This window comes from Perca flavescens, chromosome 5 (assembly GCF_004354835.1).
Source record: "Perca flavescens isolate YP-PL-M2 chromosome 5, PFLA_1.0, whole genome shotgun sequence".
NCBI classification, from domain to species: Eukaryota; Metazoa; Chordata; class Actinopteri; order Perciformes; family Percidae; genus Perca; species Perca flavescens.
The window spans coordinates 30,437,364-30,454,558 of NC_041335.1; the positions used below are offsets into that span (position 1 = coordinate 30,437,364).

General features: G+C 36.5%; 1 protein-coding gene across 5 annotated transcripts in view; it reads right to left on the minus strand.

The window, feature by feature from the left end:
* Positions 1 to 2,604: 2,604 nt before the first annotated feature.
* slc4a4a (solute carrier family 4 member 4a) overlaps positions 2,605 to 17,195 on the minus strand; it is a 71,898-nt gene continuing 57,307 nt past the window's right edge. For 4 of the 5 annotated variants that reach the window (XM_028577138.1, XM_028577140.1, XM_028577137.1 and 1 more), the window contains 8 exons: positions 16,395 to 16,573; positions 14,945 to 15,017; positions 13,852 to 13,920; positions 13,420 to 13,593; positions 11,924 to 12,085; positions 10,274 to 10,367; positions 9,059 to 9,138; positions 2,605 to 5,365 (listed from right to left, as the gene is read on the minus strand). In XM_028577138.1, coding sequence (XP_028432939.1) covers positions 9,095 to 9,138; positions 10,274 to 10,367; positions 11,924 to 12,085; positions 13,420 to 13,593; positions 13,852 to 13,920; positions 14,945 to 15,017; positions 16,395 to 16,573 — 795 coding nt within the window. In that variant the 3' untranslated portion in view covers positions 2,605 to 5,365; positions 9,059 to 9,094. The remainder of the gene's footprint in view (positions 5,366 to 9,058; positions 9,139 to 10,273; positions 10,368 to 11,923; positions 12,086 to 13,419; positions 13,594 to 13,851; positions 13,921 to 14,944; positions 15,018 to 16,394; positions 16,574 to 17,195) is intronic. The other variant, XM_028577141.1, reaches the window with a different exon arrangement.

The window sequence follows — 17,195 nt, forward strand, 5'->3', positions numbered from 1 at the left end:
TTACTGGTCGGAGCTACCGTTTAATAAAAATAGCTGATCACAAATGTAAATCATTACCTCATCCACTCAATAATTTCATTTTTCTAAAATAAGACTAAAATATATATAAACACACACACACACACACATATATATATATATATATATATATGCATATATACATCCATACAGTACATACACACACATATATACACACACAACCATACATACACACATGCATATACATACACACACATACATTATATAACTATAACTATAAATTAAAAGGTCCATAGCAACACACCAAAGGAAAAAGAACAATATCTATACAATGTTACAAATAATATTAAAAATACTATTACAATTAATATTTTCAAATTAAATAAAACAATCAATCAAAAATCAATGTAATATGTTTTAGTAGTACTATGTTTCAGTATTATTTTAAGACAGATTAAAATTAAATATTTTCTACAGTACATTATATATGTGAGCTTCCTCATTTTACCTCTTAACTGTACCTTGACGTCACTCGCCATCATTCGCAATTATTTTATCCAACTGGATAAGTATTTAAACGGTCTGCCTCGCAGTCCGTCATTGGACAGTCTGAAGAGCCGCAATGCATTTTGGGGAGGTTGAGTTTGTCCAGTGAGAACAAGAGAAAGTTGCCTTTTTTTCAAGTTCCAAATGTCAAACTGTACCTCACAGAAATTTAAGTACAAAAAATACACACACACACACACACACACACACACACACACACACACACAGTATCTCTCCCCACAGCTCTTGTTAGCCCTCTAGTGGAAACAAAAAGCAGTTGCCTATTTATGTAGATCTGTGTGAATGTTATTCTGTATTTAGTTCAATCATTTTGGATGAAGTAGTAAGTCATTTTGTAATTTGCTGATGTGTGTTTATCTGCTAATTAACTGGAAAGCTCCTAATTACTATGACTTTTTGTAATTATTTTATGACGTACTATACTATGACTTTTTTATGATTATTTTTAAGACATACTATACTATGACTTTTTTATGAAATATTATACTATGACTTTTATATGACATTTTTATTACATACTATACTGTCTTTTTATGACATTTTGTAGACGTACTATACTAAGTCTTTTTATGATTTTTTATGACATACTATTCTGACTTTTTATGACATTTTTATGAAATACAATACTATGACATTTTTATGACATACTATACATTTTTTTCAATGACGTTTTATTAGATGCTATACTATAACTTTTTATGACAAAATATATTATGACTTTTTATGACATACCATACTATGATTTTTTTATTACATTTTATACTATGACTTTTTGACTTTTTAATGACATACTGAGACTTTTTGAGAAAACCTAATTTTTCCTTTAAACGTGCAAATGACCCAACTTCAGTTGTTTTGATCTCCTGATTTGAAGCCCGATGAAGACCTGCGAAGTTCAGGAGTTTCCGTCTTTTTGAGGACTCCTGTTTCTACATGTTGTAATGCACCTAGACTGACACCAGAGGGCGCTACTCAATCAGTAATCATAGCGCCCTCTATATAAAGGGCGCCAAGTAATCATAAAACTCTGACAAAGAGAGGTTAAGGTAGTACAGTATTGTTGCTTTAATTTACAGATAATGTACTTTAATGTGCAGAAAGAGATCTCACGATGAAGGGAAAATAAGTTGAAACTAATTTGACTGATTGAACCTGAAACTAAAAGCCTGTTCAGTAGGCTACGTTCAACACAAGGCCTTGTTTTTTTGTGGAAATTTAGCCTGATTCCATACTATGTGCTTTTACATGATGTACAATAAACGTCTATTCATGGTATGGTATTTTTGCAGATACCCTTCAGAAGTTTGAACTAACAGGAAATAATAAAAGAAGAGTGCAGTCTGATGGACGATGATCGCATCATGCATTTTGTAAAACTGCCGGTGATTAAACTCAAATTTCCTCTACAGAATTTCTTTTAGTGTCAATCAGTAGCACACACTCACTCAATGACATATTTGAGTTCACCTAATTTTGAAACTTTGTCAGTAAGAACCCACAAAACACTCAAAACCAGTATTGTAGTATATGCCGTAAAATTTCCTGAAGCCTAAGTTGATTTCGCCAAATGTCTGATTTTGTCTAATCAACAGACTTAAAATGTAAATGAACAGGTTAGAACGAGCGATTGGCTGACAAATTACTTTATTAAGATAGTAGATCGACTAATCGTTTCAGCTCTACATGACATATCAATTTATCATACTGCAACAAAATATCTAGCCGTTTATATGACTTACTGTACATGGTGACATTCAAATTTAAAGGTGCTCTAAGTGATGGGACGCGTTTTTTTAGGCTACAACATTTTTTGTCACATACAGCAAACATCTCCTCACTACCCGCGAGCTGCCTGTCCCCTGAACACACTGTAAAAAACAATGCGGTCTCTGTAGACAGCTCAGGCTCCACAAACGGCAACAAAAACAAACTGCGCCAACCTGCACCACCAAACATAGCAAACATGGGGCAGGTTGGCGCAGTTGGTTTTTGTTGCCTCTTACACTTAGAGCACCTTTAAAGTATCATTCAAAAAAAAAAAGCAGCACACCCTCGCTGTTTGACAATTCTGTTTATTTTCAATATACATTTCATTTGAAAAATATAAATTCTAAAATAATTCATTTCACCGGTTTCTAAAAAGTTAATCAAAGCAAACGTATCAGTATTTATTCCGTATGCTAAAATTAACATCAAGTTTTTCATTTGACGTAGATTTTTCTCCTGACATAGTGACACAGTACACTTTAAACTAACAACTCCCCACATATACGTCTCAGACATTAAGTCACAATTGTTCCCCCTAGCTGCTGTCGACCAAAAACACTGTTGTGGAGTATAAATTACGTTGTTATTTCGGCTGACAAACTGAAACAAACTAAACACAATGAACCGTGACGGTTTAAAGTCACTTGTTGCATTTTGGTTTGAGCCGACGTGCCTTTTATGTACATGATTTACAGAGCAGGAAGGCGGCTCATTAATCACAAAGTTACATTTTCTGTCTATAGTGGTAATGAAGACAGAGCGGACTTCCATATACGAGTTAAACATCCAAGTGAGAATGTGCTCAGGGAGTCCTTTAGAGATAAATTTGGGGGGGTACTGTAATGATGAACAGTGCTTTAGTAGATAGTACTGGCCAATAAAATTCTTTCTGGATGGGACTGTGGACTCACCGGGCACTCTGTAGGAATACAGTGAATAGTTTGTACATCATTTTAACAGATTGAGATTAAGTTCTAAAAAAACAACTGTGGTATGTTTGGAGTCTTTCTTAACACAACGCTCACATGCCAAATGTGCACTGAGAGTTTCTGTTCACTGTACTCATCCCTTGTCTTCATACTGGCCAACAATACCTTTCTAATGCAACTACGCTGTCAAAACATGAGAGATCAAATGTACAATCCTGTGCAAAAGTGTATTTTAAAGTTAGCGAGTGAGACTTTAGAGACAAATCAAGTGGGAATCCTCCAAAAGAATGGTCTTTTTTTCCTTTCTTTTTTTAAATGTGTGTCAACCTTGCAAGAACCAATTGCAGTTGTTTTGTTGATCTCTTCAAGCACATAGTTTAGAGGAGAATAAAACAACTATGTAAAAAAACACTGTAAGCAGGTTTATCATTCTGGAGCACCACGGTGACTTGAATTAGAAATATGATGATGGAAACACGTACTATAGTTTGGAAAATGAACTACTACAGCGTTCGCCAATATAGTAGCAACTTGAGAAAACAACTGTCCAATAGGAGCAAGGATAAGCTGTAAACTTCAGGCATGCAGGCGACAACTAACATCATTGTATCTGTATGTGTGACTATAACCTAACTATGGATTACTCTATGGTTTCTCCCCTGTATCTCAGTTTAGTTGCTCTACGAAGGGATGATGTCACCATAGACAGATATACATAATGCGGCGTCTATGTATATATGTCTATGGATGTCACAGCCTGTACAAGAAGAATGATAACAGCAACCAATAACTCCCTTAATGTACATACAGTACTGCATGTGAGTACAGTATTGAGATACTTGAACAAATTCAAACCCATCCTTTAATATGTTAAATAAAAAAAAAAGAACTGTGTGATCCCATTTTCAGATCAGATAATTCCAACAGCATCTGAGACAAAAAGAAAAACCTGCTGCATGGAGTTTCCATGGATATGATTCCCTTGTCGTTATATATATATATATATATATAATAATAAATCAGTCTGGATCCATCTCTTATAAGCCACTTCGGTAAAGTAGTTTGTGCAGCACAAGCGATTATATGATATGCATTCCTAGTTACAGTTTACGTTTGGCTGAGGACAATCGGATGATTAACTGAATTTATCGCTGAACTGTTTTCTACCCACAAAGAAAGAATGAAGTGAAGGTCATAAGAAAATGTTACTGACGTACACACAAAATGATCATTAAAAAAAGAAAAGAAAAACAAAAAGATTGAATTTAAGAGTAACAAAAGCTTTGAAGTGAACACTTGAAATATTCAGAACATTAGAAAGAGAAGGTGAAGCAATCAAAACTGCATCAACAAGTGAAAATAAAAATATTTACCTGACCTGAACATACATATACATTGTTAATCAACTGTTAATTAACTTCAAATAATCTCTATTTGCACACATTTCCTTCACGAGCTATAATACAGTGAATCTTCTGACAGAGAAAATATCAAAACCCCATGCTGCGTCAAAAATCAACATGTTGCATTTGTTCATAGTAAGCTTTTAATCTAAAACAAGAGGTAGAACTATAAAAACAAAAATTCTGCCACAGAAAAATGTTATTAAATCAATTTATATAAAAATTCAGACACATATTTATATATATATTTATATTAAAAAAAAGAGCGAGGAGGGCATTTCATGCGTGGTCAGAGAGAGCTGCAGCATTTACTGTTGATATGTGGGAAGAGTTGCATAGAAGGGTAGTAAGGAGTGACATTTATCAGTTTACTGTGGAGCTGTGAGGAAAACACCAAGAGAAGATAGTGAGGAAAGAAATGGTTTTAAAATGACTTCATTAAGTAAAAGAAAGTTGTTGCTGTTTTTTTTTTTTTTAAAGTGTGTCGTGTTAAGACCATGTACCACATACTCAGAGCAAAGTGCTGAAATCATTGTTTTTAAAAGGAAAGTAAAAGTTATCTCGCGGGTGCTACAGGAGTTGCCTGACAGGAGTCGCGGTGGTTGGGTGCTCTACAGAGACGTTTCAGATCCTCTGCTCTTCCAGTAGAACGCATTATCATCGTCTGGGTCCATGTCTATTGTAATCTGAGGCACAGACTTCAGCGGACTCATCTCAGGGCTGAAACACAAATACATTTCATTGTTAGGAGGACACATGCTGGGATGTAGTGTTAAAGACAGAGTTTGACATTTTGGGAAATAACTTATTTGCTCCCCTGGGCAAGATATACATGAAAAGATCATGAGATAGATACTCTTGTGTTTTTACGCTAAATGTGTAGCTGGAGCCAGTAAAAATCGTCATATTTCATTTCATCGTTTGTTTAATCCGTACAAAAAAACGGAAGTTTGAAAACGGCAATTCACAGTTTTACAAGCGGTTATGTGCCAGACTTGTTCTTGGCCAGGACCAGTTGCCAGCTAGCGGAGACTACAGAAAGTCACTGCTCCCAGGCCGAGAAATAGTCGAGTCCATAACTCCCCGTAAAACCACAACATGTTGTCACACTTCAGTTTTTGGCTCAGGCTATACCAGTCACTGTAAAAAGCTACCCAAACAAGATACGTATTATTTAATGCCAGGCTAGCTGTCGCTACCTGTCTTTGTGCTAAGCTAACTGGCTGTGGCTACAAGCTACTTACTGTACAGACATGAGAGGGGTTAAGGGCTAAACTGAAAAAGGACGAATTTCCTCAATGCCATGGACAAACATCTTTTTGACCATTTTTTTGATCAATGTCAAAACAGTTTAAATTTAGACTTTAAGACATTATCGTACGGACAAAAATTATTTATTCTGTTCTATACATATTCATAGAGCTCTATTTATTACCCTGTTTTTATCGGTGTTGTTATTCAAAAGGAGCCATGCTCGTAATCTCGTTCATGCTTTACATTTCTGTGTTTTGCTAAATGGCAATAAAAGGAATCTTGAGTCTTGAGTCTTGAATCTTGAATTATTTAAGACTTTACATTAAAGCATTATATTGTCATTCTCCTCGCCAAACTGGTGCAAAATCAAATCAGATTTCTATAAAGAAACAGCAAATCCAGCTTCCCTTTAACTCGTAGGAAAAGTCTAGCCAAGGCAGTCTTTTTTATCAGTCCTAGATGACAGTGTGGTGGTATAATATACAGATATGGTGCTGCTTCCACTCTAAAACCCCAACATTTTTTATCTTTCTGCCCTCAGATCCATTACCGGAGATCTCTATGACACTCGTCATTGCATTCTGTATAAGAAAGTCAAGGCGTGATTACCACCTGTATTTTTTTCATCAGTGATTTTCAAGGTTTATATAAAGGTTTGAATGAATGAATGAATGAATGAATAAATGAATGAATGCAATGGCTCCTCTGTCTCTTATTAACAGATGACCAAAGTCCCAAACATTGAACATGTAGCTTGTTGTAGGCTGTTGTGATAGCTGAGTACTTGTGCCATGTAGTGTCTGAAATAATATTTTGATATTTTGATGCTTTATAACATTGATTTGTGGTCTTCCAAGGCAGAAATACAATCAGCAATCATGGTTTTATGGTTCCTGATGTCATCTGACTCAAAGCAATTTGGTTTGGGGACAGGATTAGTTTTAGGGGGGTGGAGGGGTGGGGGTGGAAGCAGCCTAATGTCATCACTACCAGATTCATTTCATGACCTGTTCAATGTCACTGACTTTTACCAGACCTGAAACGCTACAAAGTTTTTAAAGTAGCATGAGAATCTTTCTCTGTTTTTTTTGGCTGCATTGCTCTCAATGTACTTGCACAGGAAAGGACATAACAGTTGAGAACAAGGACAACAAAGCTGGACAACTAAAGGTAGAATAGACAGGACTATTATTAAGTATGTGAATGAAAAGGTGTTGTATGTATATATACAAAAAAAAAGCACCAATGTCAAATATTTCCATAAATTGTAAAACAAACTATTAACTATTCCAATCTGAATTTTCCTTTCATTTTATCTGCAATTCCTTCCAGGAGATGGGATTAATGCTGTTTCTTTGTCAGCATGTAGCCAATTAAAGCTTTATTTACTTATCAATGTTTGACTCAAAGAGAATAACATTTTATAAAAAAAGATTATGTTTACATAAGACTGCAATTCTGTCAGTAGAATATGTTTTTAGTTACCGGCCATGTGAACAAAAGCAAACCGTCTGTCTGATCTCTACAGCTGAAGACCAATTAGAAAGAAAACAAATCTTGTAAATTGTTTGTCGGCATCACAGATGTGCTGTGATCACAGCTGCTATTTCACACATTATCCCAAACACTAATCCTCTTTCATCAGCACTGGTACAACAATTGGAGAGCAGATGGGGTAATACAGGACCATACCAGTGGATCTTAGTCATCGGGAGAGGTCGTGGGCATGACGGAGAAACATAATCTCGTCTTGAGCATTATAATCATTGCACTGAATATTTACCCCAAAAAACAAGGCTTGTTCTGCCTCTTTAAGACGGATTGTCTTCTGTCATTTCACACATTGTGCTTCTCTCATGAAGCACACTTACTACATTTACATGCACATAATATTCCTGTTTTTGCCCTTATTCCGAAAAAGACGATATTCCGGCTAAGCTATTTACATTGCTAATGAACGTGAATATTCCACTAATATTCCTGTTGGCACATATCGAAAAACCTGTTGATATCCAAGTCTTTGATTATGTTTAAAAGTAGCTGTGTTTCTACTTCTTATCGGGTCTGTAGCCTTGCAAACTGTTGGCCGGTTGGTTTGTTTACAGCAACCATAGCAACACACAGAGCTGACACTAAGCCATAACAGGCAAGAGGGCGTAAACTGGCTGCAAACTGCGGTAAAAACCCTGATTGAGACGCATATTTCAAATGCGCTGTATACATGTCCAAAGAATGCCTCTAAAACACGAATAATACCGGAGTATCCCACGTCTTAATCAGAAAATGCTACAGTATTTTCGGAAAAAAGGCCTTATTCGGAATATCCAACCGGAATATTATGTTTACGTGACCTGTATCAAATCCGTAATATTGTCATATTTGGAATAATTGTGGAATATTGGTGTGCATGTAAACTCACTGTGTATTTATCACGCACCTACCTACACACGCCTTGTTCTAGTAACGACAAGGTCAGTTCTGACTGACAAAGACTGGGCTTATTTAAGACTATTGTTACTTTTCTGAAATGTTTGTCCGATTGAAATCTCCAATCTTAAGCACCAGATGATGAGTTTCAGAAGAAGTTTGCTAAAAAGTTTTCTAAAAATCCAAATAAAAAGGCAAAACAAAATACAAGTAAAAAGAATATATATAAATAACAGATTTATTAGTCTCACATTGCCAGACCTTAGGTTCTGGCTAGTCCACAAAGCATTCCGGGATGGGAGAAAAACTTGCTCTGGTTTACTGGCATTTCTTTAAACCAATCACAATCATCTTGGGCGGTGCTAAGCGCCAGAGGCAGGTACGGTGCCACTGCAAAATAGCTTATTTTGGTGGAACATGTGCAGGTAGAGGAGTGAGCTCTGGAATGAAATGGCTGTCGAGTGTAGATATGTAATCAATCTAAATTTGATTGTCGGCTCTAGCTCGGAGGATGTTTCCCAGATCGACCGGAGTTTAGAATGCCAACACAAAGAAAGCGAAAGGTCATTAGGCAAAAGCATTTATACGTATGTTAGCTAGTTAGCTCGCCTTCTGACCTTTCGCAACCTTTGATGCCTCAGTCATCAGTGCCAGTTATATTTAGCTTTGTTCCCCCTCTAGCATTTAATTTGGCCTGTTAAGTAAGCTGCATCTCACTCTCTCTCATCTCACCTGGACAAGCAGTTGGCCTGGTAGTAGCGAAGCTGCTCAGCACGATGTGTGTCGTTCAAGGAATGATGGGGATTTATCTCCTGTGGAAAAAATAAATACAAACAGCCATTATTGTGCATGTAGCCCAGCTAATATGTTTGGTCTTCTCTGACACATGCTTTAAAGTTTTTTTTGGACAAGCAACTAATAGAGTCTGCAGGTTTTCAGTCCAATCAAAACACAACAGCAGCTGTTTGAGAGGAGAAGGGTAACCAGCCAGTGAAATCAGCTGCTACAATGGTGTGGATGGATTGACAACCTGCACACTCATGTACAGAATATAATAAAGAATCTACTTAAAGTCAATGTGTTTAGTTTTTAAACAATAACTCCTAAATTTAGTACAAAAGTGAATGATGAATAAGTAGCGTTATTTAAGGAATGCTCCACCGAAACCCTACAGTTTGCAGTTAATGTTTATCGCTTCTAACTAGATAGTGTAACTGTATAAAACAAAAGAAACAGCATCCCATGCTAGGGATAAACAGAAACTTTATTTAGACATGTTTTAGCAAAAATACACTGTCACTGTTGTACTCCACTGTACTTTTTGGTGATGTATTCCTATAAGCCAACCGTTTACCTTGATCATATGGTTAGTGCTACCTACTGGTAGTAGATGATACTACATAAGCAAGTGAGTTGATTTAATGTAGTACATGGGCATTTGTTCAAATGTTCCTTAAACTACATAATTACACATAAAGACAAAAGTTAGATGTATGTGTCCTAATCGTCAGTGATACAGGCTCTTTTAAATAAAGCTAAAATAACAAGCTTGAAGCAAATGCCAAGTCGAAAATTCAACAAAACCCTTGAAAAAGATCCAATAAATCAACAATGTAGGTTGAAATGGTAAAATGAAGAAAAAAAGGGTTAGTTCCAGCAAGCTAGAATTTCCAAATTGGACAAGACAAATAAAATCATGGCATCACAATCCAAGAAAAAAAAAAAGATTAAAAAAGGAGAAGAAAGTGAGTTAATTTCAAGCATGTTCTGGAACAAGAGACAGGACTGCGGTAAAGGATAAAGCAAGAGAAAGGCAAAGAAGGAATGTTAATATCGTGCAACGAGTAAAAGACAAACGTGGACTCTTCGGAGACGCTGAACAAAGAAGCAGTATCAAGAGGAAGAAGTATTTTCCTCCAGTGCTGCAGGTAGCTTGGGTCTACTCACTGTCAGAGGCCTTATCACCTAAGAAAGGCTCCTGCTCCATTATGTCCATGGGGATTTTAATGCTGGGAACTTTCTCATTGTAAGGATAGTCAGACTGTTGGAGAGAGGAAACACATCCTGAGACAAGCCTTCTGGGGGTGTCAGGGAGTTAGAATTAACACACACATTCATATTACTAAACCTGTGACGACCTGCATTCTCTAATGCAATACAACTGCAAACTATTGGTTACAAAACAGCTGGTGGTAATGCATCTTGAATCTCTGGGTCTATTTTATACTTTCTGGTTATCCTAGTTGCCAAAGGCAAAGGAGACAATGTAACATGGCTCTGAGAAGTTTCTGATGTCGCTGAAAAATCCACCTTTCTGCTTTCTTATTACTTGAAACTTTATAACAATTGAATCAATTGATGTCAAGCTTTAGTAGAGATTGGCTTGGGAGAGGAATTACTTTAACTACCGCGGACTGTACAGGAGATATATAGATATATATATATATACACACACACACACACACACACACACACACTGTATATTAACTGACCATTTTACAAATGCATAACTCACAGGGCTGTTAATGATCTCTGTTAAGCTGAAAAACACATCCAGCTCTTCTAAAGATGTGCTAAATGATCCATTGAGAATTTGGACCAGGTAATTTATAGGATTTAATCTATAAGTAATTTAATTCCTTTAAATGGTTCTTTAATAGTTTCAAGATTTGGGCAAGTAACATCATCTAAATGAATTCTGACCACTGATCTGTCTGGCTTCCAGCTAGAGGTCTCATCTCCCCAAATGCGATGTCCATGATTAAGTTAAATAAAAAAAACAGACCTAATCCAAAAATGCAGTGGAACCAAACAAAAAACAAAAAAAACTATTTCCCAATTTAATTTGGACCCTGGTGCCGGGTCGGGTGTCTGTTACTAGGAACTGAGTGGACCCAATAACTTAAAAAAGTCAAAATTCTAACACTAAAACAGTGTCTTTAAGAGTGAGGACTATCTTCCAATTTGAGTATAATTATCCTAAAGACATCTGAACCTTAAATATTAGAAATGCAAAAAATATAAAACACACTGATAAAACAGCCTTGTGCTCCCAGTCAGTCAAAAAAACATGTACTAGAAACTGAAAGAAGCTCCACTGAAAATCAGTCAAATCTTACTTCCAGTGGCCAAAACACAAACCAAAATCTGCAGGATGTTTGTTTCCACCGAGGAGATAAATAATCACTTAAAATGAGTCAAGGTGCACTTGCACCTTGTCTCAACGCTATGACGCAAAGGAGTTCTAGCACAGGAAGTGTTGTCAAACCTTCAGTGATTAGTTAAAACTACTTTACACCAACTGAAAATGAGGTAAAGACAACTCCGCAACTTATGCAAGCAAACTGACATCTGTAAACCTGGATATTTGCTTAACCAGTGGGTAAACACTGAAATGGGTACATGCTGCTGTAAAGGAAGAGACAACTGGGAATTGGGAGCAGGGCTGGAGATTGATGGTGAGGTTCACAAACTTGGGGACGGGCGGTCATGTAAACAAGAAACTGGAGAAAAATAAGGCATTTGCTTGTTTGTTTACAAAGATACTTGCTTGTTGCGTAGTGTATTGTGTTGAAACTGCAAATTCAAAAACCTTACGTCATCAGCGTCGCTGTCTATGCTGCCTTGTTTTTTCTTTTTCTTCTTCTCGTCCTCTTTCTTCTTCTTGTCCTTCTCTGGGATGATGTCGTCCAGGAAGCTAAGATCATGCTGGGAGAACATGTAGTCCATCACTTTTCTGACGGCCACCAGAGCGAGGATCTAAACGCAGAAGAACAAGAGGATTAGAGTGGAATGGGAGGTCATTTGTTGAATTAATGATCAGTCTGGTCTATGAAGTAGCATGTTGGGAGAGTGGTGGCCTAGAGGTTAAAGAAGCGAGCGTGTGACCAGACCGACAGGGAAAAAAAAAAATAATAATTATCTGGGTGGGGAAAGTGAATGGGCAGCGTTTGCCCTTCCCTCATTACCACCACTGAGGTGCCCTTGAGCAAGGCCATTAACCCCAACCGCTCCAGTGGAGCTGCTCAGTGGCCAGCTGATCAGACTGTGGTTGTACTGGGGACCTTCCAGGTATGAATGTGTAACTGTGTGAATATGACAGCTCTTCGTTGCAAATAAAAAGTTTAAATACAGTACAGTATATTGTATATATATTTTTTTTTACTTCACAGTAAATTTGCAAAATGTAATATATAAATATAAAAATGAGCTGATGTTGCAGTAAAAAGCTAGGTTAATAAAGACTTTGATACACAACTTAAAACCCATTATTTTAAATGTGCAATGGAGCAAAAGCCAATATCAAACAGAGTATTGGTAGTTCTACACTCGTAATGATCATTGAAATTCAAGAAAAATGGTATTGAAAATGGCAAATATACTAAATGTACTTTGCAACACCATTTTAAAAAGTTAGACTATTTTGATATTTTTGAGTAAAACTATGCTATACTATATATCTAAACATCATATTTGATAAATAATAATATTTATACACTGGTAACCTTTGAAATCCACAAAACAATGTGAGTTACAGTTTGTGAGAAATCCTTTAACAGTCCCTTCCTGCTTTATAACAGAACAATAACTATAACTCAAAGTACAGTTACAAGTGCAATAAAGTCTTGAGGGCTGTGTTAGTGACCCTGAACAGTAATTATGTAAAAACACCATTGCACTGGTTTATCACTGATATAAACAACCCTCTAACACGTGAATTAAGCATATCATTTGTACACAGTGTAATTCAGTGTAGCCATAATTCAGTCTGATCATGTCAAGCTGACTCGACTGAGCTGCTTTTATCTCTGATCACTCCATTTTCACGCTAATCCTTTAAAATGACAAGTTGAATGAATATAAGCCTTATTCTTGAACATTCATTTGTGACAGGCAACTCTCATTATTCTTTCCATTTCACAGACTAAAAACTTATCAAATAATTAACAAGGAGAATAACTATGGTTTTATTGTCAAAGATACTGATATACTTGTAACCTTTTATTGGTATCAAGATGATTAAACATAAACATTATTGGTCATTTGTAGCCTAAGTCTTTAAAATTCAGAATCTTAATACAAATGACTCTTACCATGACAGGGAATACAATGGCGGCCACTGTGGACTTAAGGACCCAGAGCAGAGCCAAGCAAAGGATCTGAATGAAGGTGAAGAGGTGGACCTTCCTGAGGGGAACGTGTCGCAGGTAAACCAAGTCCGGCTGATGCTTTGCTGGCATCAGAAGCAGTTTGAGACGATCCATGAACTGCAGACAGATAGAGGTACAAGTACACATGACAGGATGCACTGCATAAATGAATCTATCAGAGAAACGGCTAGTAGCTGGCTTGTTTCTTGGATACTCAGAGGTTCCTTTTAATAAAGAAGGTTTAAATACTACTAACATGAAATGTGTGCGAGGATAATAATAAGTGTTTGTTTGTCCAGATTAGTTTCCATTGCTCAACACTACAATCTACACATTTTATTTTATGATGACAAAAGAAATCTATGTAACATTTACCTGCACTCCATTGAGAGAGGCCACCCCCATGTATAGGAAGACTCCATACAGCACAGGCATGGGGATAAACTAGGTCAATTAGAGAGGGAAAAAGATAATTATTTTAATGTGGACAAAAAGACAAATTAGCAATTCCAGCTCATTGTTCAAGTACAAGCTGCTTCAAGGACATTTATTTACATCAGAATTTCCATCTTAATATAACCTTTGTAACTCAAACTGGAAGTAGTTAGACTTTAATAATATGATTAAGTGGGATGAAGGCGCTTGTTGCTTAGCCTTAGTGAGGGAACTATTTTGATCAGCTAAAAACATTGGTATTATAAAAACACTAAAGACATGTTAACATATTATAGAACCATTTGTCAATTTCGGCAGTTGTTCAATAAACATTTTCTTTTGAATATTGCCTTAATGCCAAACACAACCACTTTTCTTACTAACATTTTAAAATGTATGAACCAAACGGGTTTCTCCGTAGCAGGAGATGAAGGTTAATGAGTCTGCGATATTCCCACATTTTACACTGTCTCACTGGAAGTTAATGTATACTCAGATCTTGTGCTCCACTGACCTCAGCATACATAGTCTGCAGCGTTTAGCGTAGAGGTTTGTGGGTGGACCAATACAGAAATGACAGCTTATATGTCTTATTATGTATGTATTATTCAGAGAGTAAGTAAAAAAGAACCCCAAAAAATAAATGTAGTTGTCAATTAAGAAAATACTTATTACCTTATTTTGACCCTTTTTTTATTTACGTTCTCTTCATAATAGAAACACTAGTGCTTTGTTATGTTGTACAACCACTTTGACCAGATCAAACCGTTTTTGTCCATCAGTGTTAAGCTATTTCTGTTATTGCATTTTGTGGTTGATGTATATTTAAAATCTTAAAAGAACCTGACAGTTTGCAATTGATATCATTTAAAGCACAAAAAGTCAGTCTTTAATAAATCTGTAAGTTAGCAGAGTGTGGCGATATTCATTGTTTTGGCATTCATTCCAACATCTGCCACAGTAATTTTGAGAATTTAAAAATTAAACTTGAGACACTAAATGACTAATAACAGAAGACAATCTGATTAATTACCTTTAAAATAGGAGCCATAAATACAGACAGTCCTGTCAGGAGGAACACCAACACACCAGTGACCCTCTGTTCTCTGCAAAAAAAACAAAAAAAGAGAGAGGGGAAAAAAAATTATTATTACAATGTCTGCTTGTATAATTTCTTGATTTTAACATCTTTGCCTCTTTTTTCTACAATAATAAAGTCAGAGAAAAGCCTAAATAATGATGTTGATTACTTGATAATATCAATCATTTCCCAAAGCTCGTTCAGTTTTGGCCAAAACAAAGGCAACCCCAACATTTGTAGGAAGTTCAAAGTTGGAGTAGATGTTACAAGAGTTTGTTAGTTCAGCTTACAGCTGACACATCAGGAGGCTCTGGAGGACATCACCAAACAGACGAGAAAGCTAACAAAAAACAGGAAGATAATCACAAAGTGTCTTAACCATCTATTAATGAACACAAAAGGCACATGTACAAAAACATGTTTTAATATTGTCAATGCAAATTAACTGGAGTACAATGGAGTGACTAATGGACAACAGAGAGAATCTTTCTCTTAAAAGCTCGATGAAAAGAAGTGTTTTTTTTTTTTTTTCTACAGTACTTTTCTAAAATACATACGTCTGAAGTTAACTTCACCAGCCATGACTGACAATCCAACAGTAATCTGTTGGATTGTAAATGTTTTTTTAAGCTTAAGTCACAACCCAAATCAGCCTATTACACTTCAGTGCATTACCTCTAACTAAAAGAGTTAATGTTTTGTTTTGTTTTATAAGTCCCTGGATTGTTTGGTTCAAAGCTAGGGATGTAATGATGAATCATGAATCAGTTAAAAATCTAACTAAAAATTTAAATGTGTAAAGATTACAACTTGTTGAAATAAAAAAATGAATCGCCCTGCAATATTTTTCAGTCATTTCATTCTGTTAAAAACAATTGTGAGAAAATCGTATCGTGAACTTAAAAATGTGAATCGAATTGTGAGTTGAGTGTATCATTACATGCCTATTCTAAGCTAATCTGTCAGTATATATCACACACATTTCCACCATTTTCAACAATCCTCCTACAACTTTTGTCAATCTGCATCTAATTTGGTGCATGAACTAGAGTCCCAAAGGTTATCCATTTGTGTATTTGATGTTATTCTGCTTTCTATTAGCATTGTTTGCCAAAATAAATTGTCATCTGTCAACTGCAATCAAAATGTAGATGTTGGGTGAACATAACTTCTGAGCAGTTCTGTAAAATCTGTTGGCATCTCACCTACAGATGGTGCTATAGCAACAGGGTAAATGTAATTTACTATGAATCAGTTGTCATGAATGTGACTCCTATGTGCCTTACATTTCATCCTTGCGTGCTCCAATATTCCTAGACAGGATTTTGGTATTCTATAAAAAATTTGATGATTGTTGTTGTCTGAGCGTTTCGAGTTGGATAACATATTGTACCAGTCTTACCTCACACCCAGGAACTTCGGCTGTTCTCCAGGAGCCGATGTTTCGGTTTCCATCTTCAGACTGTCGATGTGAGCGATGGAGATAACTGTGGCTGCCACGTACCACGGCAGACCCATGAAGGAGCAAATAATCAGCAGAATGGCCACCCAGAACAGATCCAGATGGTAACCTGCCCCTTTCTGGTACAGACAACAAACACAAAGTCCAAGGTCATGTATGTGCGTGATCAAGCACGGAAAACCCTCGCAGACTTCGCTGTCTTGCTGAGTGCATTGCATGATGGTTAGTAATGTCCAACTCGTCCTGGAGGCTCTATTGCGTTGGGACATGGAAATCCTGCACAACTTCAAGAGCTAGGCGCAACAGTTTCTCTCCACGAGCTGCAGAAGCGAAATTCTTGAAGGGAAACAACTTGCCAGTAGATCAAGCTGAGCGCTTGGACTTAAGCAGTAACACATTAGTCTGGCTCAATGCATGTACATTTCTGGGATAAAGCTGGACATCCAGCGTGTGAGGGTATCCTCTCAAACAAGCCTAGTATGTAGAACACGGCTGCAGACACAGGCAAACCTAAAACCCAACAAACAGCTCTTATATGGTTTTATAGTATAATATGCTGAATACCAAAACAGCAGAAGAGCAATTTTTGTTCTCTTCTGCCACAAAGATATACCAGTTATCTAAGGGACGAGTCGCTGAAATCAAAGAAAAAAATTCTCAACTTTAGCAGTGACTCTGAACATTTCAAGTGGTTGCTTTTTGAACCAAACTGTGTTCAGTCACTGCCATGAAACATCTCTC